Consider the following 27,685-nt stretch of genomic DNA (forward strand, 5'->3'; position numbering starts at 1 on the left):
CTGGATTTTTTTCACCTTTTTTCCCCCACAATTTGCTGCTGCAGCATCACTCAGGACCTCCCATGTCTAATTCTGGAGGTGTTTTACTGAAGACTTTCACTCTGTTTCACACTCTTGTTTATTTGTGGAAAGCAGCTACAATGTTTTTCATGCAGTAAAGCAGCAGCGACACTTATTGTTTTGAATAAATTACTTTCTACTTATGCTTTCAGGGAGCTTAAAGAACTGTCTCCAATATTCACTTTAGCATACAACTGAAATTCAGACTCAAATCAGTTTCATCACCACAGAACTGATGCATGTGCCTCATGAGTTTAGTAACATGGCTAGATGTTATGATAGACATATGCAGAGGCAACTTTCTCCATGTTAACACCTCACTACTCCCAGGTGTACAAAAAAAGACAAGTTTCTTGACACCAACATCAATACTAGAGCAACTATATAGAGTATATAGTTGCACAACCTGGTAAAGCCCACTAAGGTATCTCAGCACCCTTCAAAGGAAGCCACCTGATTTATATGTTAAGTTACCTATATAATTAATATTAATATTTTCAACTATATAGAGTATATAGTTGCACCACAATCAAGATTTTTCTCTTTTCCCAACTCCATAACTCCAACTCCATAACTGTTTTAATTGAAGAACGTAGTTTTTTTCAAACTTCAGAAATCACAAAATGAATCAAATGTAACTATCAACAATGTAAATAAAATAATTAATATTAATATTTAAAAAAAAAAAACAGTTGAAAATAAGCAACAGCCAAAGCATCAGAGGCAATGTTTTAGCTTTGCAAAACAGCAATACGAACAGTAAAATCAGACATGAAAACTAAATCTGGGTTGTGTGCAGTGTGAACAAAGACCGGGTCTCAGAAACATTGATATAAACTCCAAAATAACCATGACACAAACGGTTTTTCACTGTATGTGGGAGAAAACCATTTATTAATCGTTTCTGACTACAAAGAATTGAGAGAAAATACAAGACATCATAGATGTTAAAAAGGAATCCAGAAAAGTAAAGACAAGTACCATTTGCATAAATTGGGAACAAAGGCTCTTGAGGACAAGTGCGCGGACGTCTTGTTGATCTTAGTTTGTTTTTAAACCTTTGGTCCAGCACTGGTGGTCTGGATTCCCTGGATTTATTTAGAAGTCAGGACGGTCCTTCTTCAGCTTGCTGTAGTCCATGCTCACTGCATAGAATTGAAAAAGAAGAACAAAAAACTGAAAATTCAAAATAAGCAGTTTAACAACTTGCACTCTGCAAAATCCATTAACTCCACTGCCTGTTTAAGTATTGAACTTGAACTCGACTCCACATCAAATTCACATTAAGACACACGCATGATTAGATTTATACCAACTAACAGAACACATAAAATGAGCTTATGAAGCACTTAATGAATTAAACTCATTAAGATCTGAGATTAGGTCCTGATACGGTCCTACAGTCACATCTTTTAATAGGCTCCCCGTAGGCGCTCCAGCAACAATGGCGGGTTTAAGCGCTGGTCTAACACCACATGCGCTGGTCAGTTAGCTGGCAAACTCAAAACTACTGTTGCATGCTGGATGCTAAACGTTTTGAAGAGTGCTTTATCATCACATTTAAAGAACGTTCTGAATCAAAACAAAAGTTTTACCAATTACCACAGACTATAACTTTGACTTGTCCCTCAGTTAATAAAAAACAAGTCAAAATCATGCTTAAAGACAGTTAAAATGGTCAAGGTAAGTAATATCACAGTACCTAAAAGCAGAGAATATAGTCATTCAGTACAAAAATGTGTTGTTTGAGCTGTAAAATTGTTTAAAACATACATTCAGCAGGTTTATCTGCTTTACATGGTCATATAAGGAGTAAAAGTTTTATTTTCAATAGAAAGTTTCTCATGCTAAAAAGTTTTTTTTTTTTTTTTTTTTTTCATTCAGCAGGTTCTAACCAAATTACTGTGCAGAAATGTGAAAAATTTGGGTTCAATGTTTTTTGAGTGACCTGATCGAAGACCATGAAGCATTGTACACAGGATCCAAAATGAAAACTCACAATTTAATCATGTGAATTTAAAGTCTAATGAGGAGCGTGTTTCAAAGTAAACTGCAGCAGTGAATAAAATCTGCTCTTAGCAGTTAATTTCACAGTAAATGTGTGGACTGGCAGCTGTTCTAAGTTCAGGGCAGGTCAACCCAACCATCTTGTAAATGGAGATAGTTTAGAAACATTTAGAGAATAGTTCAACGAATGAAAAATTCAAAAAATTAAAACAGCCATCGATATAAGTACTATAATTTTATAGTTTTCTGTTGTAATATAAAAAAAAAAAATTGCTAATAATAATAATAATAATAATAATAATATTAAAAAAAAATAGGCACACACCAATGTTTCTGCATTCATTATTGAAAAGCTCTGTTTTCTGGTGCCTACTGTTAAATGTTATTATTGCGGTCATGTTCTGTCGCTTTTAAAAAATTTGTAAGCAAAGAGTCCTTCAGTGGCTTTTTCAATAAGGCTTCCAATCAAAGCACTTTAGTGTAAACGCAATAGTTTCAAACTGAAGGACGAGTCCAAATTATGTTTCAATTCCACAGATGCTGTTGACAGAACTTCATGAAACTTCACAGAAAATACATGGAACAAAATAAATCAGCTAATCTACTACACTTAGAAGCAATGTACATCCTGAACACAGGGTTTAAATCAAGGTTCCTCAAAACTTGTCTTAGAGGGCCAATGCGCTGCAGAGTTTAGCGCGAACCACCTGATCAAACTCACCTACCTGAGATTTTCTAATCCTTAAAGGTGCTGTATGTAAGATCTTGACTCTACTAAAGCACATAAATACCATAATATGTTTGCAGATATTTAAGAAACATGATAAGTTAACATATTTGTTTATCTGAAAAACAATGTCAGTTATTCTCCTTTGAAAATGTGCGTTCCGGGCCGGAATGTCGGTCTTTGTTTTGGTTTGTAAAACCCGCCCACTGCCAGTTTACCCAATTGTATTTCAGCACCCCGGGTTGCCAGTTGGTGGAAAACACAGCGTATTTAATTTCATTTATCATCAAGTGCGCTCGTTCCTGTTTATGTTTTCAATCTGGCAACCTGCGTGTGCATCAAGTCTGAGGAGTAGGGACCGGGTGAAAAAACCCCTCTCCAATATTTTGAATTTGGACTGCAATACCTAGTTCAACCACTCGGGGTCAATCCTACATACAGCACCTTTAAGGTTTTATGGAAAGAAAGGATACAGCTAACAATGGAAGCTGACAATAAATGAAGTTTTCTACCTATTAGATTGTTTTATTAACGTCTACACCTACCTCTTACAAAAATAATTACTGTTGTGCAGTGTGGCAAAAACTACACTATACTGATGTGTGCATGCCCAATAGACGAAGCTGTATACCATCTAGCCTTAACCATCCTTAAGACATTGATTAGCATGCTCAGGTGCGTTTGATTAGGGTTAGAACTAAACTCTGTAGGAAAGTGGATTTTGTGGGCCAGATCGGAGGATCCCTGGTTTAAATGATCACTCACATGTATCATACCTTGTACTGATCAGTGGGCCCCAGTTTATTCCAGGGCTCTGGGTTGTTCTTCCTGTCCCAGCTGTGGATGAAGCAAATGAGTGCAGAAATGAATGAGGCATGCATGATAAAACTAAAATCAACGACAGCACGAACATCTGAGCACTCAGCACTGTTCTTCTCTCCCAGCTGTTTGGGTCAAGGTATGAAGAATCACAAATCAGATTTAATAACAATCGTTCCTCAATTAAAAAAAGGCACCAGGCCTTGTATCATCTACTGTGAGAGACAGAATCTGTATCTAACGGAGAACAGATGCTTACCATACATCTGGGTTACGCAAGGCCAGGCGAGCCAGATATGTCAGAGACATGGTGCATCCACCGCCAATGAAAAAAAATAGTGGGATCAACTATGATGAGAGGTGGACAAAAAACAAAATAAAAACAAATATAAAGCAAGTCAAATGACTTGAAGGTGATGCAAATTATGCAATAAACTTCGAAAACATGGTTCACGGCCATCTAGTTTAGTGGTTCACAACTGGTTTTGCTTCAGAACGTACATTTTATTGTACATCAACCGGCAACCCAAAATATTATTTATTGTACATAAGCAAATAACATTTCCAAAACTATATTACAGACCTCCAGTTGAGAACCACAAATCTAGATTATACAGTAATGACTGACATTACTGTTACATAAAACGGTTCACAAACTTTGCTTCATGAAACACATAAAAGCCTTAAATAACTCAAATATAGCACATCAGAGCTACTCCTAAAACTTCAGTTCACAAGAACAGAAGTTCAGAAGATGTGGACCATGAAATTAAAATATGAAGCCAACTAACAAATACATATTAAGAAAACAAAGATAAGAGCTGGAGCACTTCAAAAGTAAAAGTGTATTTGGGCAATCTCGCTCGTCCTTGAGCGTCCTTGTTAAGTGCGCACATACAATAAAACTCGTTTTAATGTCAATTCGTTTAAGTCACATTTACACTTCACCTAATACTTACATAAAGCTTCGCAATGAATAAACGTGGCACGCACAACACAATGATAGTGTAGTGTTTACTTGTGTGACAGCTGCGACTGGTTTCACACTTTTGACACGTTTCGTGTACTTGTGGCAACCCAATATGAACATTTCATTTTGGTTTCTACATCTTTACTAAATAAAAAGGGCGATTTTAGCCGACGAAAACATTTAACGTTAGACTAAACAGTTCCATAAAATTGTTTTTTTTAATAACTTCCATTTATCTTCCAGGCCTGGGAATCACTATTTTAATACGTATTTTGGGATTAATTAGTTCATGTTTACTCAGAGTTATAAATAGCTAGACTGGTGGCATGTCTAGCATTCCGCAGCAGGGCCGCTAACAGGCTAGCGGTAGCGTTTCTACAACTCCTCCTCGCCGCCGTCTTTTACCGGATAAATCCTCCCGAAATCATCGTTCACTTACGGCAGGGTGGCTTCTGAGTTGCCGGCTGACCGTGCTCAGCATTGTGACTAATGAGATGATATCAAATCTCCCAAAAATGTACAAATATAAATGGATTAAGCGTGGCCCGTTAACGAGCTCTTGCAGGACCGCTCCAGCACTGAGAAGGACTCAGTCCGCGGGGGGTTTTATACAGTTTGCCTGTTTTCTTATCTTATAATTTGACATACTTGTCCTCTCATTTAAGTTAATAAATACTTATTACAATCCAATAGTTCAAACGCTAATAAAATAACGATAATAAAAATGATAACTCAATAATGGCATAATTATATACGGAGGTATTTTGTAAAGGCGGTGCTGTGGATACCCCTTGGAAAGCGCTGTGTTTGTTCTTATTGATCGCTGAGCTGATCTAGGGTCAGTTTTTATCTGGATTGATTTCAGTAGTTAAGTAGTAAAAGTGAGAAAAAGAAGGTCGTTCTAAGTCGAAATTGTGTTTGCGTTGATAAGACATATGATTTTAAATGTGCAAGACGTACATGGATACGTTTGACTCACGCACACATATTTCTATTTGCTGTATGATGTTTTCTGTTCCTTAAATGGTTTTAATTTGTTGTCTGTGTAAAGGGTCTGTTTCACCTGAGCTGTTCATGGACGATAAACGAGTTGTGTTGTTGTAAATGTCAGGCTAACAAATCTGTCAAGAACGTGTCTGGTCATATTTCCCCTCAAAGATTAAAGCTAATAATAATAAAAAATAAGAGACAGTCGATAAAATTAAGTCTTTCTCTTTAAAATTACAAGTTTAATTAAATTATACCTATTTTGCATTGGCCCATTATTTTCATACATTAAGGACATTTGCACACGAATGTGACTAATATGCATCTCTAATGTATATTAGAGATATTTATATATAAATAATACACTTGACTAAACACAACAAATAAAACTGACTGCAATTTATACAAAATATTGATTTTAAACAAAATTCTAAATTAATAAAGCTATATATTAATATATACATGTATTCTAAAACATATATTTTAAATAAATCCTTCTATTAACAAATGGAACATAGACATGTAGTCATAAGAAATGTTTTAAAAACATGTCAACAAAAAAAGGTTTGTGTATTGAAATTTTACACAATATAATAATCTTACATTACTCTGAGTTATTTTAATTGCAATGCAATTAAACAGAACAATAGTTGTTTACCTCCGAAAATGTTAGTTTACAAGGATATTTGTTTATGAATTAATTTTAATAACTATCATCCTGCATTTGCTTCTTTATATTCATGGCATGTGTTAACAAAAGCACCTTAATATTCAATTTACATAGCCTAAAAGTGCTAAGCTTTAAAATGAGCATGAGATTAAAATAACGGAGAGGCAGGGAAAAGGAGAAAAGCTCTTCATCATCGTTTTAGCCAGGACAGCCTCAGGGCAGCTTGTTCAAACGGTGAGTGTGGAAATGTAGTTTAGCTGCACTGCCAGTTCTCCTCTGCTGGCTCTTTTAATCAGATTGCCTTCCTGACATCCGGCCGTGTTTGTTTCCCTCCAATTTCATTTTCTGCTTTGAATTGCACATTAACCTTTCCTCAGAGTTCCTGTTAAGCAAACGACGACTGTTCTCTATTGCGATCACGATTATGAGAGGTGGAGGGCTGACTCTCGTCAGGTAGCCCACGTTTCATCCAGTTTAACTGCGTTTTGTGCTTCAGTCCATTCAAGTCAGTGCATGACAGGCCAATACTACTGGGCAGTTCCCTTCCCTCGTTTAAGTAAAATCGTGCTGAATTCACGTATTAGTAGCCTTCAACATATTGCAATTTACTAAAACGAGGGAACAAATTAATAAGTGTAAAGACGAATTCTTAATTTGTTGCCAAGATAACATTTTTGTCCGCATGGCTCCGCAGTTTTGCACCTATACTGCATCAAGTCTTTATAGGAATCATGGGAGAAACGCTTTTTGAAAAACTGATTCAACTGACCTGTCGGTAAGCCCCGCACTCCTTATTTACTGTTGCTCACTCGGACAAACAAACGGAGTTGCTCATTGTCTTGTGAAAACCTTCCGAGGTGTTTCTGATAAATTTGGGACACAGATGGACCTTCAAGTGGGACTTAAATACAGGCACGTGCAGAGGGGGGTGCAGTGGGTGCTTGAGCGCCTGCCCCTTTTCCTCTTGATGCCCAAAGTGCCCTTTTGTCAAGGCAATTTATTATTATTATTAATTATTATTATTTTATTTTTTTTGTAATTAAACGGCATTTTGTGAAGGCCTGCCCAATCTAATTCTTAGTAAAATTAATGAATAATAATTTAGTCGTAAATAAAATTATCCACATGATGATGACCTTTCACCTGACGATCTCATCCAGGACAATCCATCACGTTCAGACACCTTTAATTTAGCACACTACCAGGATGCCTTCATAACATCCACGGCTTGTAAGCACCCCGTTCACTTCTGGGTGCTGATGGCAATGTGTTTGTGATATATACTTTTGTGAGACCCGGGCCCATTCAATTAGCGCCCACACAACTTACCGCTGTTACAGCGAGAAAAATAAAACAGAAACATTTTAAAAAAAGAGAGCAATCCCCGGGGTGTCAAGGTGGGTTCTGGGGATAATAGAATAAGGTTATTCACTGCAATTCGCTCGAAGACCCCCGCGATTCTGCGGCGTGGTCTCCACCTCAGTTCAGAGCGAGGATGCACATGTCCTACGTGCCAAGGTGATGAACTAGCCATAGAAATGGTTCCCCCAGCTCAGAGCAAGTGAGGCTTCTACAGCCGCTATTTCCTCCTCCCCAAAAAAGGATAGCAGCCCATCCTCGATCTCAGACACCTGAACTGCGCTCTCAGGCACTTTAACCGTTCCCTCATGAGACAGCCATTCAGGATGAAGCAGATCCTCTCGCAAGTTTTCGCTGGATCTGAAAGATGCCTACTTTCACATTCAGATAGCCCCCCACCACAGGCGATTCTTGAGATTCGCCATTGAGGAAGTGGCATATCAGTACACGGTCCTTCCCTTTGGACTGTCCCTAGCTTCCCGCACTTTTACAAAGTTCGCGGGCTCATTCGAAATTGTAGCCCTTCGCCCTCTCAAGGCATTTCAGAAGATGTATGGCCTCATGGCCTCTGCGTCTCCAGTACTTCAGCTAGGCCTGCTACACATGTGGCCCCTTCAGTACTGGCTGAAACCATGAATTCCGTCCCACGCTTTTTTTCGCCATGGACACATGCGTATCAAGGTGAGTCGGGCCTGCGTGGCAGCCCTGGCCCCTTAGAGAGACTCTCAGTGGATGGATCGGGGCGTGCCCCTGGGTGTGGTCTACTGAAGGAAGGTAGTCTTGACAGACACCTCCAACACGGGCTGTACGATGGCAAACCAGCTTTCGGCCACTGGTCAAAAGAGGAGAGTCGGCTTCACATCAACTGCCTGGAAATGCTGGCAGTATGTTTGGGCCTTTGTACCTTCCTGCCAGACCCGAGGGGACACTACATGCTAGTCCGCTCAGACAGCATGACAATGGTGTCGTGTGTAAATCGCCAGGGCGGTCTCTCCTCGATGCGCCTCTTCTTTCTGGTAGGGCGCCTCTTGGAATGGGTTCATCTAAACTTGTGTTCGCTGAGACCAGCGCATGTACTGAGCAGGTTGAACCGGGGAGCGGACGTGCTATCAGGGAGCAAAGTCCCCTCAGAAGAGTGGATGCTCCACCCTCAGATGGTTCAAAGAATCTGGGAACTCTTCGGCAAGGTAGAGGTCGACCTCTTCACCTCAGAAGGCAACTCTCACTGCCCAATTTACTTTTTGAAGGACAAGGATGTGTTGGCCCACGACTGCCCCAATCAAGGAGCGGAAACGCAAGGTTCTGGAGGACCCAGCACTGGGTCGCAGAGCTGTCTCAGCTGCTTCTAGCAGCCCTGTAAAAGCCTTTAAACCTTATGATATGCTTATCATTGGTTTTTTCAGAATACCATAGAAACATGTAGAAAAATAATCTACAAATACTGAAGCAGCAAACTTTGTAAAACACAATTTATGTCACTGCCAAAACTTTTGGCCATGACTAGCGTGGTCTCACTAACTTTAATGCTAATGTTAGCTAGTTTTAGCCAGAGATATCTTGCTGAAGCACAAGATGACATTAACATTCTGCTTGAGCAGATGAAAAGTGTAACTTAATAAGAGTATGACAACCAGAAAATTAATGTTTTCATCTTCATTGTGATTGGGGTTGAATGCTTGGGGACATTTTGCTCTGTTTTGGTTGGACTTGGGAAATGGAATAAAATAAATTACATTGCCTATCCTCTCAGGAAAACTGGAATTAGTGTTAGTACCCTAGGCACATAGTTTTTCCATTTTTGTAGCATAAACACCATTAAACCGATGTGAGCTTCGAATCTTCCAATGTTTCGCTATGGTGCTGAAAACCGAAACCTAAAGATGTCTTGAGTTCCGCTCCCTGTGCAACTGATACCAGGCTGCCATTGGCTCATCTGCGTTCAAGGGGAGGGGCTTACCAATAGGTCAGTTGCTTCGCAAAATGATTACATTTTTCTAAGCGTTCAAAACGCCACAGGTTGGTAACGCCTACTGGTCAGAAATGAAACAAAACTCAGCTCAAGCATGTATAAAAACAATTGCGAATGTTTAATTGAAAGTTGAATTTATTAAAGGGTGAAAATTTTGTCATTAATCACTTACCCCTATGTAGTTCCAAACCCGTAAAAGCTTTGTTCGTCTTCGAAACACAATTTAAGATATTCTGGATGAAAACCGGGAGGCTTGTGACTGTCCCATAGACTGCCAAGTAAATAACAGTGTCAAGGTCCAGGAAAGTATGAAAAGAATCGTCAGAATACTCCATCTGCCATCATTGATTCAACCCTAACGTTATGAAGCGACAAGAATACTTTTTGTACACGAAGAAAGCAAACATAATGACTTTATTCAACAATTCCTCTCCACTGTGTCTCTCCAAATCAGTGTAGCGCCATTTTGGCAATTCTGAGCAGTACGCAGATGGCATACGCTCTTCTGGGTCAGCCATGCTGCATCGATGCGCTGTTTGCTTTGAAATTTAAAGTGTAAACACACGTAAAAAACGTATCCTTGTGGCGCGGCTAACACAGAAGAGCGTCATACTCTTTCATACTTTCCTGGACCTTGACACTGTTTTTTATTTGGCAGTCTATGCGACAGTCACAAGCTTCCCTGTTTTCATCCAAAATATCTTAAATTGTGTTCCAAAGACGAATGAAGCTTTTACGGATTTGGAACGACATGGGGTAAGTGATTAATGACAAAATTTTCATTTTGGGATGGAGTATCCCTTTAAATTAAAGTTACCAAATCATATAATACTATTAAATATGAAGTGTCTGTATGTGTGTTGTTTAATTAATTTGTTGGACTTGTTTTGTTTGATGGAGAGCTTGTTAATTAGGCTAATAAGGCTGTGTTATTAAAACGAATTTATAAAACTAATCAGAAATCATTAAAACCACTGGTTCACGGGTTACGATGGCGCTGCTGAAATCACGTGACTTTTGATTAGCAAGGGTTTCGAAGCTTCACAAAGCAGTTTTTTGAAAGCGTCCACCACTTCTTTAAAAGGTGCTATTGCGAGCAGACAGACCACAAACCCATTCCTGTCTAGGGTCTGTGTTTAATGTCATTTGGTTGTTTTTCTCCCTCCAAACAGAGAAACATGATGCTGGCAGACGTTCCCCGATGACAGCTGGTCAACGAAACATGATTGAGTATCCATTTTATTTAAACACCCATTAGGATTCTAAACAGATCGTTTCATAGAGATGCTGAGTAGAATTAATCTATAAAATTCCATTTTTATTCTGACATAAGGATACAGTATAATGCAGAGGATATTTTTTGTAAAAAATAATGGCAACTTTTTTAATATTTGTTTTGCTGACTTCAAAGTAGACACATGAATATAAATATGACATCTGGTATGAAAAAGCCATGTTTTGACAAATAAATTAATCTATACATGTGTTTGTGCATTACATATGCAAAGTAAAAACACCACACACATACACTATTGGGGAATGCAATGACAATCAGACGTTCAACAATTTACTTCCTAAATTATGACTACAATAAAGGCAGAACACACCTGTCTGACTTCTCAAATGTCTAGAAGGTGTATATATAGAAATGTGTAAAAAGTAGTTTAAAAATTCAATGGTTGGCTCGCTGGACGGAGTCTTCCAGGAAGTACAATCAGCTGTAGTGTGTCTACCTTTTATAGACTCCAATTTTAAATTGGATCTTTATCTTTATTCAAACTTTATCTTTTTGATTTCGCCTCATGAGCATGACAGATTATGATTAGGCACAGACACACATTTGCACTGTCCCTCTGTTACCATGGATACCATTTTGCAAGATGATGGTCAAATATATCCCATAATTAAATGTTCAGAACATCAGCATAATAACAATATTTTAAGTGCTAAAACATCATTTCTAAAGTACACCAATGATGGAGTTAGTGTGGTAGAGTTTAGAATAAATGTGTATATGTTTGTCTCGGGTTCAGACGCAGACATACATGTGCGCGCACACACAGACACACACACACACACACACACACAGGGTTCCAGTGTTCAGTGTGTCGTCTTCTTAGGAGACTTTCCAAATTTGGCATCCAGTCCAAGGCCTGAAAGACAGAGCACAGTCATGGTTGAGCTTATTATATATCTGTTTCACTTTGGTCATACAGCTCTGGACTGATTATTAGTCATGCTCATATATAGAACTATTCAACTTTCACAAGCTCAGAAGTACACGACTAGTCAAAAATGTGGACATGCATGACTGAATGTGTATGTTTCTAATGAACATTTTTAATCCAAACCCTTATGCTCAAAAGCTGCAAATGAAGTTTGTAAACAAAAGTAAATTGTACCTATGTATAAACGTCTTTAACTGTATTTATTTTTTAAGTTAACTAAAACATTATTTTATTTTGTTAAATTATACTACCGTTCAAATGTTTGGCGTCAGTAATATTTTTTTGCTTTTAGAAATGAATACTTTTATTCAGAATTTAAGATTTATACAGTGATAGTAAAGACATTTGTAATCTTACAAAATGGTAAATTTTTTTAAAACTTTGTTATTAAATCTCAATTACTCCTGAAACATTTTATTACGTTTCCACAAAATATTAAGCAGCAACAGGTTTTTGTTCACATTATCAGAATAAGTTTGGAGCATAAGAGACTTCATTGTGAATCATAGGTTTGTGTGTGGGTGTTTCTCTTTCAATATATATAGCTATATATATATATATATAGATATCCTATATAATCTATATATATATACATATATATGTTTTGACAGGTATCACTCACCGAGAAAGACGAGGAAAGTACTAACAAACCACTGCAATAGCACTGATGTTTTGTCCCAAACAGCATCACAGACCCCCAGGATGGTGGAAGAACTTCCGGGTCGTTGTAGATGATGGAAACAGGTGCTCGTATTTCCCAAAATACACCACAGTCAAGTGAAGATGAAAAGTCGTAGGTGGAATAAAACCCTGGATTATCAACCATCGATTCAGTAATTAGAGACGCTTGGAGTCTAGCATGAAAGATATATATTATACAAACAATAAAACCCACTCTGTCCAAGAGGCACTGGTGATACCGATTCAGGAGGATATTATAGATGATGAAGGCCCGGATAGCGGTCAGCAAAATGACAAAAAACTTCCCACACTCCCCCCCTGACCAAGCGCACAACTATGCAGAAAGAAAGGAGCCAGAGATCATTTTCTTTAGTAGACGGTCTTGTGATATTGTTTTAGATTTGAATTTCTCATGTTAGCTGCAAGTGAGCACATTCCTGCTTTTTTAACCTCATTTAAAAGTGTGTTATATATGCTACTACGGAGCTGTTGGCAAGTTAACTTTACTCACATTTGGGCTTGGGTCAAAGTGTTTATATTTCTGGCTACTCCCCCCCCCTCTGTATTATTTTCCTGCATTTGCATAGTTGAAAGAGAAACTTTATAAAAAACTATTCATTATTTCTGATGTGATTTCCAGAGAGCACCGACAGGACAGCTCTGGTTTTCATAATGAGACGAGTTTGGAAGGTAAGGAAGTTTGCTGTCATGTGTTGATGAGAGGTGAAAAAGATTAAAGTGAGGAGACAGATGCACTTTCCGAGAGCTGAGTGCAGACAGACTGAATCAGCTGCTGGAGATTCAGCAGAAAAGGTTTCTCTTGTCAGGCCTGAAAAGAATAAATACACAGCAACACTAACTGTAGAAGCCCAGAGCGGCCCCTCGCTGGAGGGGAAGGATACTACACTGATAAATGATGGAAATACTATTTAAATGTTAATGCAGGGTAGTCAAATGATATCTACAATAATGTAGCTAGATTTACCTGCAATATGCGCATTGGATAAATGATGAATCGAGTGTGTGGGGGCAACAGAATACACGAGCATGCGATCACCAAAGAAATGATATTTAAGCTTGTCTCATTTTTTTTATGCACCAACATGATAAGAAGTCATAATAAACAGCAAAATACTTTGCAAAACAGCTGGATTTAGTAAGATTTTTTAAAACAAGTCTTAGGTCCCCCGGGCATCCTGATTTGTGTGTTATATCATACAGTTAAATAAATCAGCAGAGGTAGACAGAGGATTGACAATTTAAAATAACTTGTTTCGATTTTAATATGTAATGTATTCCTGTGATGCCAAAGCCGGAATTTTCAGAGCATCATGACTCCAGTCTTTCAGCATCACACTCATCGCCATCCTAATATGCTAAATATGCTATGGCGAATAATAGATCATCTTAATAATGCTTATTTGCGCTACACAAAATTTCTTCTTCTTATCATTATTAATGATAAGGAAATTCATGAAAATGAAGCAGCGTTTAATATATTGCGAACTATAATACAAATGATTTTTTTTTTTTTTTTTTTTTTTTAGGATTAGTATTAATACAGAGTTCAAGAGAAAAGTATTTATTTGAAATATATCAACATTTTGTAACATCATAAATATATTTATTGTCAATTTTGATCAGTTTAATGTATTATTGCTAAATAAAACTATAAAAAAAAAAAATTATCTTACTGCCCCAAAACTTTTAAACTGTAGTGTATTTATTATTATAACCGCCACGCAGGAAGTGATTCACAGAAATAAAATTAAGTTGTTTTTTAAATACTGAGTTTAAAATCAGGACACACTGCAAAATATTTTAATCAAAAAATGCAAGTCATAAAAAGCTTTGAATTTTCAAATTATCACCCCGATAGAAGAGTTAACAATATTCAATGATAAACATTTATCCTTTTATCTTTAAAAACCAGTACTTCACAAAGAGAGTGCCAGTGGTGCATAATTAAACAATCTTTCTTTTAAAAACTACTTTTCCCTAGGACAGTGTGGACACGTTGATGTTCGCATCATGTGATGGTCCGGGTTTCTGTACCGTGCCCTCATGTGGTCCTGACTACCCCTGTCAGCCCATCCAGAGTCAGAGGAACAGCTATCAAACACAAACCATCAGATCAGCTTTAACCAGAAGAACAAGTGGTATATAAGGGAGAAATGGAATAAATTCAAAGAGAACCAACCACGATCTCTCCAAACCCAAATGTGTGTTCTTTCTGATGTGTGGAGCCTTTGTGGGTTTGAGAGAAAAAGGAGCGACCCCGGGTGACGATTAGAAAACACAAAAACACAGATACTTTTCCGCCATGGGATATTTTTCCCTTAGGATTGTGACACCAAAAATCACCCATGTGAAAAGGGCCCAAAAACAAATGATGAGGGGCCAAACCTTTTAATCTGCATTTTCTCTGTGTTTTTAACAAAAGATTGTGAAAGAACAAAAAGAGTTTCATTTTGGCCAACAACCCCAAGTCAAAAAACTTGCCATCGGGAATATATGCTACATGTAGTATTGAACTTTATGGGCGCTCCATTTTGTGTTAAAAAAAATACATAAGTGAATATAATAAAATCACTACCAAAAAAAGTATTGTTACTTTATGAACATTTTTGAAATCATTTTTAAAGTTTTTATAAGTTTAAAAGACCTATTATTTGTGCCAACTTTTTTTTTTTTTTTTTTTTTTTTTTTTTTTAAAAATAAATCCTCTAAATTAATATTTTTTATATTTTTTTACATAACCTTTTTTAAATTTTATGAGATATGAACTTACCCCTGTTTATCTTTTCAATACTTTAATTTGGGGTTATTTTTTTTTATTTTTATATATATATATATATATATATATAAAATATATATATTGGTCTCTAATAACTGTTTTTATCTTAATGTATTTTAAAATGATGAAAAAAGTGATGGCAAAACTGAATTTTTTTTACTCCAGTCTTCAGGGGTCACAGACCTTCAAAATCATTGTAATATTCTAATATGGATCTAAAACACTTATTTTTGTGAAAACTATGATGCAGCTTTTCTGATTCTATGATAAATAGAAAAGTAAAAACCAGCATTTTTAATTAAAAAATATATTGTTTGCATGATTATATTTTTTTGTCATAATTGAAATATTTAAAGTATTCATTTCATAAAAAAAAGCTTGCTGACCTTAAACTTCTGAATGGTGGTGTATGTTCAAATGAAACTGTTAAATCCTTTAAAAACCCTTTTATTTTAATGTGAACTACAGTAAAACAAGCCCAGCATGTTCCAATTCTTCCTGTGTTTGGTGATTAAACAGATCAAGATACTCACCTGGAATAGGTTTACAGGATTTTCCCAAAAACCCAGAAGAACAAAGACTCATGAGCGTGATGGTTGTGAGGAAGAGAATCAGATATTTCCAGTAGAGATCTGTGCAGACCTGTGGGGGTAGTGACCTACGCAGGGGGCCCAGTTCCCGGACACCATGGCACCAGGTAAGACAGAGAGCACATGCCATACAGCCAGCTTTTGTTTGGGCCTGCTTTGAGCCCTCAAAAAACTGAATTACTAATACACAAAAAAGAGAGCATGTAAAATTTGGTAATTTAGATTTTAAACACCTGCAGCAACATTTATGTGCCATAACATGATGCCACCCATTCAATACAACAAGCATGATCTCCACACATGCAATCAGAACATCTGTTTGACTCACAGAGTCTGGCGAAAGCAGCATTGATGATGCATGGATGAAGATAGTGTGGTGGCATAACGAAACTTCTCCTCTTTTCCCCGCTGACTGTAGTCTCCTCGCGGCTGGATTGAAACAGAAGACAAAGGCATTGAATTGTGGATTGAAGGGAACAGCTGTGGAACAAGGAGACTTCATATGACTAACAGTAGCTGGGAAAGAAATTGTTGTTTAGAGCAGCGACTAATTTTAGCGCTTGATAAAAATATTCTTCAGGATGCTGCAAGGTCAACCATTGAGGGGGTTCAAAACAGTGTAGAGACGAAATGGTTAAAAACATGGCAATATGATCTAAAAAGAAAGACAAATGCTTGTTCATCTGAAACAAATTATCACACCAGATTTCAAAAAGAAAAAGACATTGAGCGGGTTGTGTTCCTCAGAGACACACAAAGAAAAACTTTCTTAGATTGCTGACATTGTCTTGGCTATAACATCTGTGGCTCAGGTAACTATTCACTTCTAACTTACAAATACAGATTTGGGGGCATGATAAATATCGGCGATAATTAATGGCATCTTTCAGTTTAAACCGGTTCTCTAATCAGCGGGAAATTCCATCAGGTGCTTGATTTCCATAGAGCAGCTGTTACTAACAGAGCCTTTTTAACTGACAAGCTGCGCAAATCCAATTATGAACGATTTTGATGGATGCCATAATTATCGGCCCATATTATCATGCACCCCAAATATTACAGTAATAAATGGGATTATATTTGAATATATATTCCCATTTTGTTCCTGGCACACATTTCGTTTAAAAAAAAAAATCATTACTTTTCTGTAGTTTACTCTTAATTCTTCTAAGTATAACGAATTGCTCTAGTCCAGTTTTTCTTATAACGGAATGACACCGGTGATATTATTAAATTTATACTGCATCATTCTAGATCCTTGTAGTAATATTTTAAATAACCCTATAGTAAGATTTTCATTTGAACAATAATGGGAGCCATTTCCACATATCACAAAAAATATAAAATAAAAAAATTAACTAGTAAAATAACAAAAGTTACTAGTAGCTAACAACGCGGGGATCGAACCGGCCCAGTCTAAATAGTAGTGTTCCTAAATCTGGACACAATCATGTATGAAACGCACTAGTACAATAAATATTACTAGTAAAATCAGTAAGGTTCCAGCAACAACTGGAGAACACACTAGTTGAATTATTTGTGGAACTTGATTAGTACTAATAAAGAGTTACTAACCAAACTGAAATACAGCTCCTAGGTAACTTACTAGTAATTACTTTATATTATATTACATTATGCTGGTAGATAAATAGCTATTTTAAAGAAATGGTTCTTAATAGGGGCCAGTGCATAAAAATACTTAGACTAGTCTTAAAAAAAAAGTCATCTAATTTTTTTTACTTAAAACTGGTCATAACTTTCTAAATCCAGTTACAAAAAAAAAAGGGAGATTTCCCAATTTAAATAAGAAAAGTAAGGGCTGACTCCCTCCTGACTTGTTTATGCAACGGCCCCAGGGGGGCCCAAAAGTCTTGATTTTTTAAAAGTGGTTTAAAATAAAGATGTAAAAAATTAAAAACTGATAAAACATTTTGAGTTTTTTTATCTTTAAATTTCAATAGAAGCACCAAGGTACATAACGGCTTAGATAGAAGGGGCTTATTTTTCAAATGTTTTTGTACAAAGACCCCTCCTGGGGTCGAAAAGCAGGGTATATGCTGGAGCTGTCAGGCTGCAGGTCTTCATTGTCAGCTCTCAAGGTGAAATAGCTGAAGAGTCGTTTCCACTCTCTTAACGTTACTTACAAATTTCAACCACATGTGCAGAGAGTAATTTAGTTACACAATAACAATACGGAGTAATTAAAATGAATTAAAAGGGTTAAAATGAGTAGACAAATTAAAGGGGGGAAATACAGAAGTGCAATATCTCGTCAAAAAGAATCTAGGTCTAGTAGTCACCCCTCAAATGCAGTGCTGTCTGGTAACTACTCAAATTTTCCCCTGCAGAATCCCATAGTAGAAGTAACACACGAACACCCGCAGAAAACACACGATGAACCGGAGCCGCTCGTTCTGCCCGAGAGACGGTTTGCTCGCTGCCTTCCCGGCGGCCATGCTATCGTCCAGCAGTCTCGGTATGGACACGGACACCGCTCCGCTCCCGCACCCCCGCGCTCCTGCGTCCCGATCCACTCTACCGGCGCTCGGGACCCCGGAAATGATGACGCGACTCTAGATTCCCCTCTTCTCTCTGCTCTGATTGATGAGGCTCTCCTTCCTCTGATATTACATCTAACGTTATAGTATGAAAGCGACTTACAATCACAACGATGTTACACTTCCGTCACAATGTGTTTATTTGCTTTATGCAATTTACAGATCAGTAACGTTAACGTAAATGTTCCGCGCGCAAGCTTTGTCCAAATAGCCGCATCCTGAAACCGACGTGCGGGTGAATGCAGGTAAACACGCGCCTTTTGTTTCCAGATGTTGCGAGGAAGCCTAATTAACTAATTTTCTGCTCGAGATGCTGAGTTAACGGTCTGTTGCTGACATTTAGTATTTCTGAGGCTGCCTCTAATAAATCTTTTCATTGGGACGCGTCAGATTACACGAGAGGAGAAGGACTACTCCAGGTACTCTGCTGTATGCCTGTAACTTATCAGGATCGAAGAGAGGAATAAAATACCAGAAGACTCCAGGAACAGGTCGTATTTGTGAATCGCGTTGACTTTCCCTCCCAGCGCAGGTTTTGGGCTCAGTTTCTGTGCATTACTGACCGTACACGGCTTGAATTTCTGGTAGTGCTTAAGTCGCTGTAAACACATCTGTGGGGCCTTTATTGAAAATAAGCATTAGGTATTTTTTACGTTGCGGTTATGTGTTATTACTTGGATTGGTCCAAATAAGCAAAAGCTGGACGCCATGCCGCCAAATCCCATGGGCTGGGATCTTTTAAGCGGGGGCGGGGGGCATCATAGGAGGGGAAAGTTTCCTCCGCATGCATCACCGTTGTGTACGTCGCATCTTGCAAAAAAATGCAAAAATTGGGGAAAAACAGGAATTCCAATTCCAAGTTACATATTTTTAAATGTACCCAGTGTGTAATATTCATAGGAAGACAGGGACATACAGACAGACAGAACGACAGACAGGGACCGGAGAGTTCAGAGGATGAGAGGAGGAGTGAGGGAGGAGAGGAGAGAGGGAGGAGGGGGTGGAGATGACGAGGGGGAGAGGGGGATAGATCGATCGATAGAATAGATAGATAGATTAGATAGATAGAAGATAAGTGTGAGACTTATGCTCAAGGAATGACATAATTATTTAAGATGAATTCACAGATACCAACAAACCACCACCCTCTTTATTTCTCCTGCACCTGTCTCATTTATCGTCAAGCCAAACAATGAGTAGTAGGAACATTAAAATATACAATAAAAGAAAGAAAGACAATACAGGAGTTTGTTGTCTATCAAATAACTGTAACTCAAGACCACTCAATCTTGAGAAAAACCCAAATTGTCAATTTTTTATTTAAAACAGACAACCTTACAGAACACGGTAACGAGTCAGAAATGGGGACTTAAAAAAAAAACTGCAATGGATGATGCCAAGGACTGGAGGACCACAATTCCATGGCATAATATGCGGGATTTAATAACAGTGCTTGTAATATGTGACAGCCAAACAACTGTACATTTGCTGGACGTCTCGTTCTTTATGGATATGCACCATATTGTTCCCTGAATGCAGCCAACTGGCTTGTGTTTTTTATTGTGAAGTGTTTTTTTGTAGAAACCAGACTGGTGCCTCAAATGAAACTGTGGGGTAAGATTTTAGTAGTCAACGTCTGCAGTGAAACATTCAGTTTGTAAAACATTACCGCCACACCTATCCAAGTCGCTTGGGTGTCTTTGTAGCAACCAAAATAAATCCCATAATGGGGGGGGACGGTGTCACCCGTTCCCGCGGTTTATTCTTATCTCTGACACTCTATACATAAGTGCTCACGCCAAATGTTAAGCGTCACGCGGCCCCCACAAATGCACGAAACACCTCAGAATAAAACAAGTTAATAGTAACGGCCCTCTGCCTTTCCTATGTTAAAACGATATTACTACTGTTCCCACCGCTTGTTTCACCACCCCATTTCTCTGGATCAGTGATATCTCACAGAATCTATTTATTAGAGAAATATCCCCAACATCATTTTTAAAATCCAAAACGTTCTATTCTCCTAGTACCCATTTTTATTCACTCCACTACACGATAACACATTGTTATTTCATTATGTTTTACCTTTCTTTAACACAGTAAGGGAAAAATTATGAACCCCTTATGTGGTCCTACAATTATGACACACACAAAACAAAACAAAAAAATAATCTTTTGATTTGTGTGGGGGGGGGGGGTGTGACGGGGGGGACCCATTTTTGACACCAAGCTTGGTAAAGATGAATATGGGATAATAGCACTTCACTGAAATTTGGAGGCAATTCGTTTTTTTTTAAACAACCCCTTCAGTTCAGAGCTGTAACTTAAGGTCTAAAATGTATATATTTTGAACTTACTAAACAGACATGCTGGAGGAGAGTACTCGAAACAGTGTCCAGCCTTCGAAAAAAACACTGGCTGGATGTTGAGAGACTCTCTGGTCTATATTTACTGACCACTTTATGTTGGTTTTTTATTTTTTTATGTTGGTTTAAAAAAAAAAAGTAAAAAAAAAGTCAGATACAGTAAAGACCTGTGTCTGGTAAATACTGAATGATAATTTTAAGAAGAACAGGAACAGAGGGTTTCTGAACCAAAACTCTGTTAAAAATTCAATCATCTCAGAGGGGGTCAGGCTTTATATTATTGATTTTCTGGATTTTTTTTTTAGAACACACGTCCCTGATAGACAAAATCTGTCACTTGAATGACTCTTCTGACAGAAGCTAAAAAATAATATTCATACACAGGATGATATATAGGCCATCAGTATGTGGTTTTATAGAAATCATAGAAAATATATAGCAATAGGGGGTAAATGCTTATATAATGTGAACGAACATGAACACGAAATGCTATAACAAGTGCCAAGTAGAGAGTGTCCTGAAGGTCAAAAGGTTGCCAATCAAATCACATCGGAGAGAGTTTTCCACCGGAGGTTTTCGATCAAGAAAAGTTCTCCAAGTTGTTCTTTCCATCATGATTTTTCCCCTCTCTGTGCCGATTTTCAAAAACGTAATCAGATACTGAGTGGATGGCAAACATGAGCAGTTTCTTCTCGCTGAGCGCTTTGATTTCAAGTTTTTTGCTGATGAGATGGAACAACCATCTTTAGTTTTTCTTTTCTATCGTCTATGAATGTGCTCCATTACACAGAGAGGTGGTGGTTATTAGGTGTCTCTGGGGAGGGTGCCGCTCAAAAAATAACCCCCCACAGCTCACTGTTCCCGGTGTCTGGCAGGGGGCAGCACTCTGAGCCGAACAGCCAGAGTGACGGGTGCCTCAAACAGACAGGGGCACGCATAATAAAACAGGTCCATAGAAGGATTCCAGGAGGGGCCTTCTTAAATGACAGGATAGATTCGCGGTCCATTGAGGCGGAGGGAAGATGTTGAGGACTGACAGGACAGAGGCGGAGCAACGCATTTACAGGCCGAGCAGCCAGACCGTGGGGAGATGGTGGTGATAGTTCACAACTTGTTAGGGTCATGTATATACCGGGAAAGGCTTGTCAAAGAAGAAGCTTTTTTCCCTTGACAGGCAAGCTGAAAAAATGCCTATCATTTATGAAAATGAATGTTGCGAGACATTGATGTGCTTATATATATACATACATATATTGTTCGACGGTTATCATTTCAAGATTCATAATAGTTAATCTTTTTTTTTTCCCCTTAAAGTAATGCATCGAATGCTTTAATACGCAGTTATAATAATAAATGGATGTTATTATTAAAACTCCAAAACAAAATTGTTAGGTCCCATTTTTTAAAAAGGCTTCCTCGACAGTAATAGGACTTTGTAATTTATTTTTCTCCTTTTACACCATTCCATAATAACACTATATTAATGTTTTTATACAATCCGGAGATCTCCAACCCTTGCTCCTGGAGAGCTTATTACGTCCTGATAAAGGCAGACTTCAGTTGCAGTTCCAACACACCTGCTCTGTTAAATATAAAGTGTGAGACCTGAAACCCACCTTGATTAGCTGCTCAGGCGGTTTGAGACGGTGTGTTGGAGCTCAAATCTGGGGACAGTAGCTGAATCCAGGAGCAGAGTTGGAGGACCAGTTAGCTCTCCAGGAGCAGAGTTTGGAGGGGGACCCACTCCTTACTCTTCTCTCTACCCCTTCCTCCCCCTTCTTGGGGACACAATTCTCACTATTGACACTATTAATAACTATTTACTTTTGCTTTAATCAGACTTCCTAAATTTGCTGCTTATTATAGTTAGTAAGGTAGTTGTTAAGTTTAGGTATGGGTTAGGAATCAATCAAGGGGGGATCTAAAATGTGGGTTGATGCAGAAAGAATGTTATGCAGAATAAGGCATTAATATGTGCTTTATAAGTACCCATAAATAGCCAATGAGCTAGAATAAAGCAGTTTATTAAAGTAGGAGGTAGAATTGGTCTTTTCTCTCTAAAAACTAAAAAAAGTTTACGCTTGTTTTCGGTTTATTTGCCTGTGTCGAACACATACAGTGGTGTGGTTCCTCGTGCTAAAAATCTTACATCGGCCACCGCCTCAGACACACCGCCAAACCTCCACTCATCCTACAGACCTCTGGAGGGTTCTCTGCTGAAAGGACGTTCCGGGTCTTGTTGGGACGAGGAGAAGATGATGGTTGTGCTCAGGAAAGAAAATCATCCTCGAGCGAGGGGAGGAAGGCGGACCAGAAGGAGCGGGCCCACACACAACCAGATCCATACACAAAACACACACAGATTATAAAGGGGCCCAGTCATTCAGACAAAATATATACTTACCACAAGTAATAACAGTGTCACACAGAACTTCCTGTCCATTGTCGTTGATTATTTAAAGCATGACAGACCGTCCCTCCTTAAGGCACAAGGTCAGTTTGTGCTATTTTTTCAAGTGGTTAGACCCTGAGCACATTCCATTCTTTGGCAGCTCTTGTTCTTCACAATCATTGGGACATGGAACATGAAATATAGACTTTAATTCAAGTTACTACGTTCTAATGGATTGTATACATATAATGACCGGCGCGTTCTGTGATGGTTTTGCAGGGGGAGAGGGGGATGCGAGTGGAGTTGTGAGGGGGACAGCTGGGGCAGGAAGAAGGGTTTTTCGCTGTCTTGTGAAGCGCTCTTGCTGTACCTCTGAGCTGGGGAACGGGGGCCTCTGTGACCCATCTGGCCACCTCAAGAATCTAACACACACACAACAACAAAAAAATTTAAAAAAAAAATTCACACGGGTTTCCAGATGCGTTCTGAACCTAAAACAGGTAGATCAGAAACACACATTACAAAACAAATACACACTGACACTTTGGGCGTGTTCTCTTGGTTGTTGTTTCAGATACAAAAAAAGACCTCCCCTTTCCCAGCTCCAGATTTAGTTTCCCTTCAACACTTGCGGTCTCAGGTCTGGGGGCCAAGCGGCTAGCCAGTTGGAAGATAATAAGAGGCATTGTCTCGCACACCACACGCACAACACACACACACAAACACACAACACAAGACTATCAAGGACTATATGATGAAGCTGACTTTTAAACCGAAAAAACCTAACCCTTTTGTATTGTTTTCAAAAACACTGTTTTCCTGGTTTATTACTGTTTTAAAAAGTGCTTGGGACACAAATCTGTATTTATTATAAAAAAAGCACTATTTTAAACTAATAAAGGTGGACTTGCTTGACCTCTATCAGAGAGGACATATAAAACCAATATGTGGTGCAAGTACAAGCTGAAAAGGGAAAAAAAAAGAGAAAAAAAAAAGAAAAAAAACAAAAAAAGAAAAAAAAAAAAAAAAAAAAAAAAAAAAAAAAAAAAAAAAAAAAAAAAAAAAAAAAAAAGAAAAAAAAAAACAAAAAAAAAAAAAAAACAAAAAAAAAAAAAAATAAAAAAAAAAAAAAAAAAAAAAAAAAAAAAAAAAAAAAAAAAAAAAAAAAAAAAAAGTGTGTGTAAAAAAAAAAAAAAAAAAAAAAAAAAAAAGTGTGTGTGGTTTCTTAAACATCATTCTTAAAAGCCCAAACTGATTTTACTTTCTGTCAGCCGATATTATGCATACTGTAACCTCTAAATATTAACTAATGTTACACAAAGGAGAGCCCACTGCCACATCAAAACAGAGCTTTATGTGTGGCGTGGCTGTAGCTCACTGACACCATCTAAGTAAAGCTCTGCTCTGTTTTTTTAAAATCTCTGTTTGGGCTAAAGGGTGGAGCTTGTCGGGCCAATCTGAGAGGCTTATCTCATTAATGGACTGATCATAAACAAGCACAGCCTTTCTTAAATGCCCCCCCACCTTTCTGTTGATGTCCCTGGGAGTGTTCACTACTGTAAAACTAACAAGCTAAGATGTCATAAATACTGATGATACGTTGTTTAGAATTGTGGGTTGTGTATACATTCTTGTTTTACCTGTGTGTACTTCAGGCCTTGTTCTTTGTGCGTGCGGGTTTGTTTGGCTGTTGTGTGAACGTGTTGGTTGTGTTTATTTTGTGTGGTCCCACCCGTCCATGGCCAAGGAGGTGCATTGTCTGGAGCGTTTCTGTAAGGACTGACGAAGCTTAGCAACCTGAAGGAGAGAGAAATATGAGAGTTATAGTATCAGATGTAAACCTTATAAAGGTGCAGAGACGAGAAGAGGTTGAAACCAAAACTGGCAATGCCTTTTTGTGCTGGTCCTACAAGTAAAGGTTATATTACTTCGTGTCAAGAGTAGAGTTTCTCTGTGGATATGCTTGTAAAAAAGCAGCTGAGATACCACAGAAGTTATTAAAATGAGTCTAAATTGTAATTGAAAATCGGTTTACAGAATGGTTCCTGAAAAATGGGTGGGACAGGGTGGCCTGGGGAAGGGGACTGATCTGATAATGGGTCTTCTAAATAATAATGGTTTATTAATTGATTGCTCTCAGGAAGTTTATATTATTTATGGGCAGGAAATGTGTGGGTGATATGAACCAAATTTCTTAAGTAATTTAAAAATAAATTTGTATCACATAATGGTACACTACTGTTCAAATGTTTGAGTTTTTCTGTAATTAAAAATGTACATTTTTTTTTTCCAGAAAAGACACATTAAAGGTAGGGTAGGCGATTTTGGAAAAAAAAAAGTGAAAAAAAAAAAAAAAAAAAAAAAAAAAAAAAAGCTAGCAATAGGAAAGCTAGCTTTGAAAGCATAAGGATCCCCACCCTCACTGCAAAATCACTCTCCAAAAGCCAACGCCTACTCCAAAACACCTTGCGATGAACATCTCACAGGCAGAACCAGGGAGCGACTAAACCACCCAATGAAACGCTGTCAGATAAACCTACATGTCTCATTTCACGGTTGAAGAAAACATACAATACAAAGTGCCATGATATTACAATAATAGTGCCTTCCATTCTCGGTCTGTCTGTTGCAATAGCGTAAATGTAATTAATTACACTATGATGACGTATTATGTCTGTGCCACAGAGGTATGCAAATGTAATGTTTGAAACCGAATAATCTAATTGGGTTGGTCAAAGTTTAGTGTTTTATTGTCTTACGCCTTCCACAGAAGACATTAAAAATATATTAATTACACATAAAATACATTTTAGGCGGGACTTATGGTAGTGATTGATGGTATTGAGATGTGGAAGAGACTTTCATCCAGCTCCTCCTAACAAAAGAATGTCTATTGAACAACCAATTCACCTACCCTTGTGTTTTTAAATGTGATTCAATAGTGACAGTTTAAAAGACATTCTTCTAAGGTTACCAAAAGATCTCTATTTTCAAAAATAAATGCTGTTCTTCTGAATTTTGTTTTCATCAGATAATCCTGAAAATCATGGTTCCACACAAAATAATAATCGGCACAGCTGTTTTAAACATTGATAAGAAATGTTTCTAGGGCACCAAAAAAAATCATAATAGGGCCTGATAAGGGGGACTCATTGCTGACGAGGATCATGCGACGCTGAAGACTGGAGTAATGATGCGCTGAAAAAAAATTCAGCTTTGACCACAGGAATAAATTACCATTCAAAATATATTTACAATATAGGGAAAACAGTTATTTTTAAATAAAGAGCAAAAATATGCAGCCTGGTGGTGAGCATAAAGAGACTTCTTTCAAAAGACGTTACAAAAATCTTACCAACCCCAAACGTTCCTGAAGGGTAGTGTGTGTTTATTAAAGCAAACAACATTTTCCAGTTAACATCAATTACTTACCTCTCTCAGGTGTTCAGCCGCTACCCCATGATGCCGAGCGCTTATGACCACCACCCCCTCTCCGCCCCCGTGTCTCCTCATCCAGGAAACTGGGAGTCTAACTAAACACACATGGGAAGAAACATAAAAAAAAAAAGGAAAAAAACACACCCCCCCCCCCCCCCCCCGTACAGTAAACGACAAAAATTTTTAACCAGTTACTTACACCCTTACTTAAAACAACCCCCCCTCAAACACCCACAATGGTTTCTCACACAAGAAGAAAGAAAACAAGCTTACATTTAACGGTTATTTTAAAGTTACTAATTTACACAAAGCCTCACAACCACAATGCTTTCTCAGCTGTGAGACATCAACGCCTCATTCATTCAGGATAAATCAAAACTGAAACCTCCCACTACTTATCCAACTCTCTCAAACACCTCAGACTTTACTAAAAATAATCCAGCCCTTTTCCACTGAACACAAGACGGCCAAAAAAACACACCCTCCCTTAAATGCTGCTCTTTCATGCACCCAATTTGAGAATAAAGCATCCGTTCCTGAGAGGGTGTGTGACATGTTTTTCTGTATGTCACAAATGGAACTGAAAGCTGCTTCCGCGCCTCACTAAACGTATTTGAATATGGGACAGAAAATGTGACACACCTGCACAACACACAGACACGCCCAAACACACACAGCTGTGTGCATGACGTGCACGATAGAAACCACAGACTCCGCAGAATTCTGCACCACCATTTTCAAAGATGTAGAGGGAAAAACACCAACGTGTTTGTCCTCAAAGTGCTGCACTCACACAGACAGACACCACCATTACCGTCATGATACCCCCGTCCTACGGTCCCAGGCCTCTGAGAAGAAGTGGGGACAGCCCAGCTAGTGCACACTATATCGCCGAAAACACCAAACGATTATTTTCCAAGTGACCCCCAATCACTGAGCTCCATCTCAGAGCTTATCGTAACCCAAAAAGTGTCCTCCTCCTGTGTCTCTGTCCCTCTCTTCCGGTCCCTGCCAGAGGTCACAAAAAAAATATTTTATGCGGTTGGGATGCTAATGCAACAAAATAT

The 27,685-nt window shown here is 38.2% G+C and overlaps 1 protein-coding gene and 2 pseudogenes across 1 annotated transcript; 1 reads left to right on the forward strand and 2 right to left on the reverse strand.

The window, feature by feature from the left end:
- LOC109045640 overlaps positions 1 to 27,685 on the forward strand; it is a 638,390-nt pseudogene that overhangs the window by 57,030 nt on the left and 553,675 nt on the right.
- LOC109062401 (cytochrome c oxidase subunit NDUFA4-like) lies at positions 924 to 5,182 on the reverse strand. The gene is made up of 4 exons (XM_019079499.2): positions 5,023 to 5,182; positions 3,873 to 3,961; positions 3,571 to 3,631; positions 924 to 1,215 (listed from the first exon to the last, which is right to left on the reverse strand). The coding sequence occupies exons 1-4, from the start codon at positions 5,062 to 5,064 to the stop codon at positions 1,159 to 1,161; spliced, it is 249 nt and encodes an 82-aa protein (XP_018935044.1). The 5' UTR covers positions 5,065 to 5,182; the 3' UTR covers positions 924 to 1,158.
- On the reverse strand, positions 14,466 to 18,362 carry LOC122142375 (annotated as a pseudogene).

The sequence above is a fragment of the Cyprinus carpio genome, chromosome B25 (assembly GCF_018340385.1).
Source record: "Cyprinus carpio isolate SPL01 chromosome B25, ASM1834038v1, whole genome shotgun sequence".
Classification (NCBI taxonomy): Eukaryota; Metazoa; Chordata; class Actinopteri; order Cypriniformes; family Cyprinidae; genus Cyprinus; species Cyprinus carpio.

Bases quoted from the DNA above. Each gene is read 5' to 3' on its own strand.
- LOC109062401 (XM_019079499.2), bottom strand. From the start codon at position 5,064: ATGCTGAGCACGGTCAGCCGGCAACTCAGAAGCCACCCTGCC. The intron at 3,962-5,022 runs GTAAGTGAACGA...CTCTCATCATAG, and splicing joins AACTCAGAAGCCACCCTGCC to TTGATCCCACTATTTTTTTT. The intron at 3,632-3,872 runs GTAAGCATCTGT...CTTCATCCACAG, and splicing joins TTGCGTAACCCAGATGTATG to CTGGGACAGGAAGAACAACC.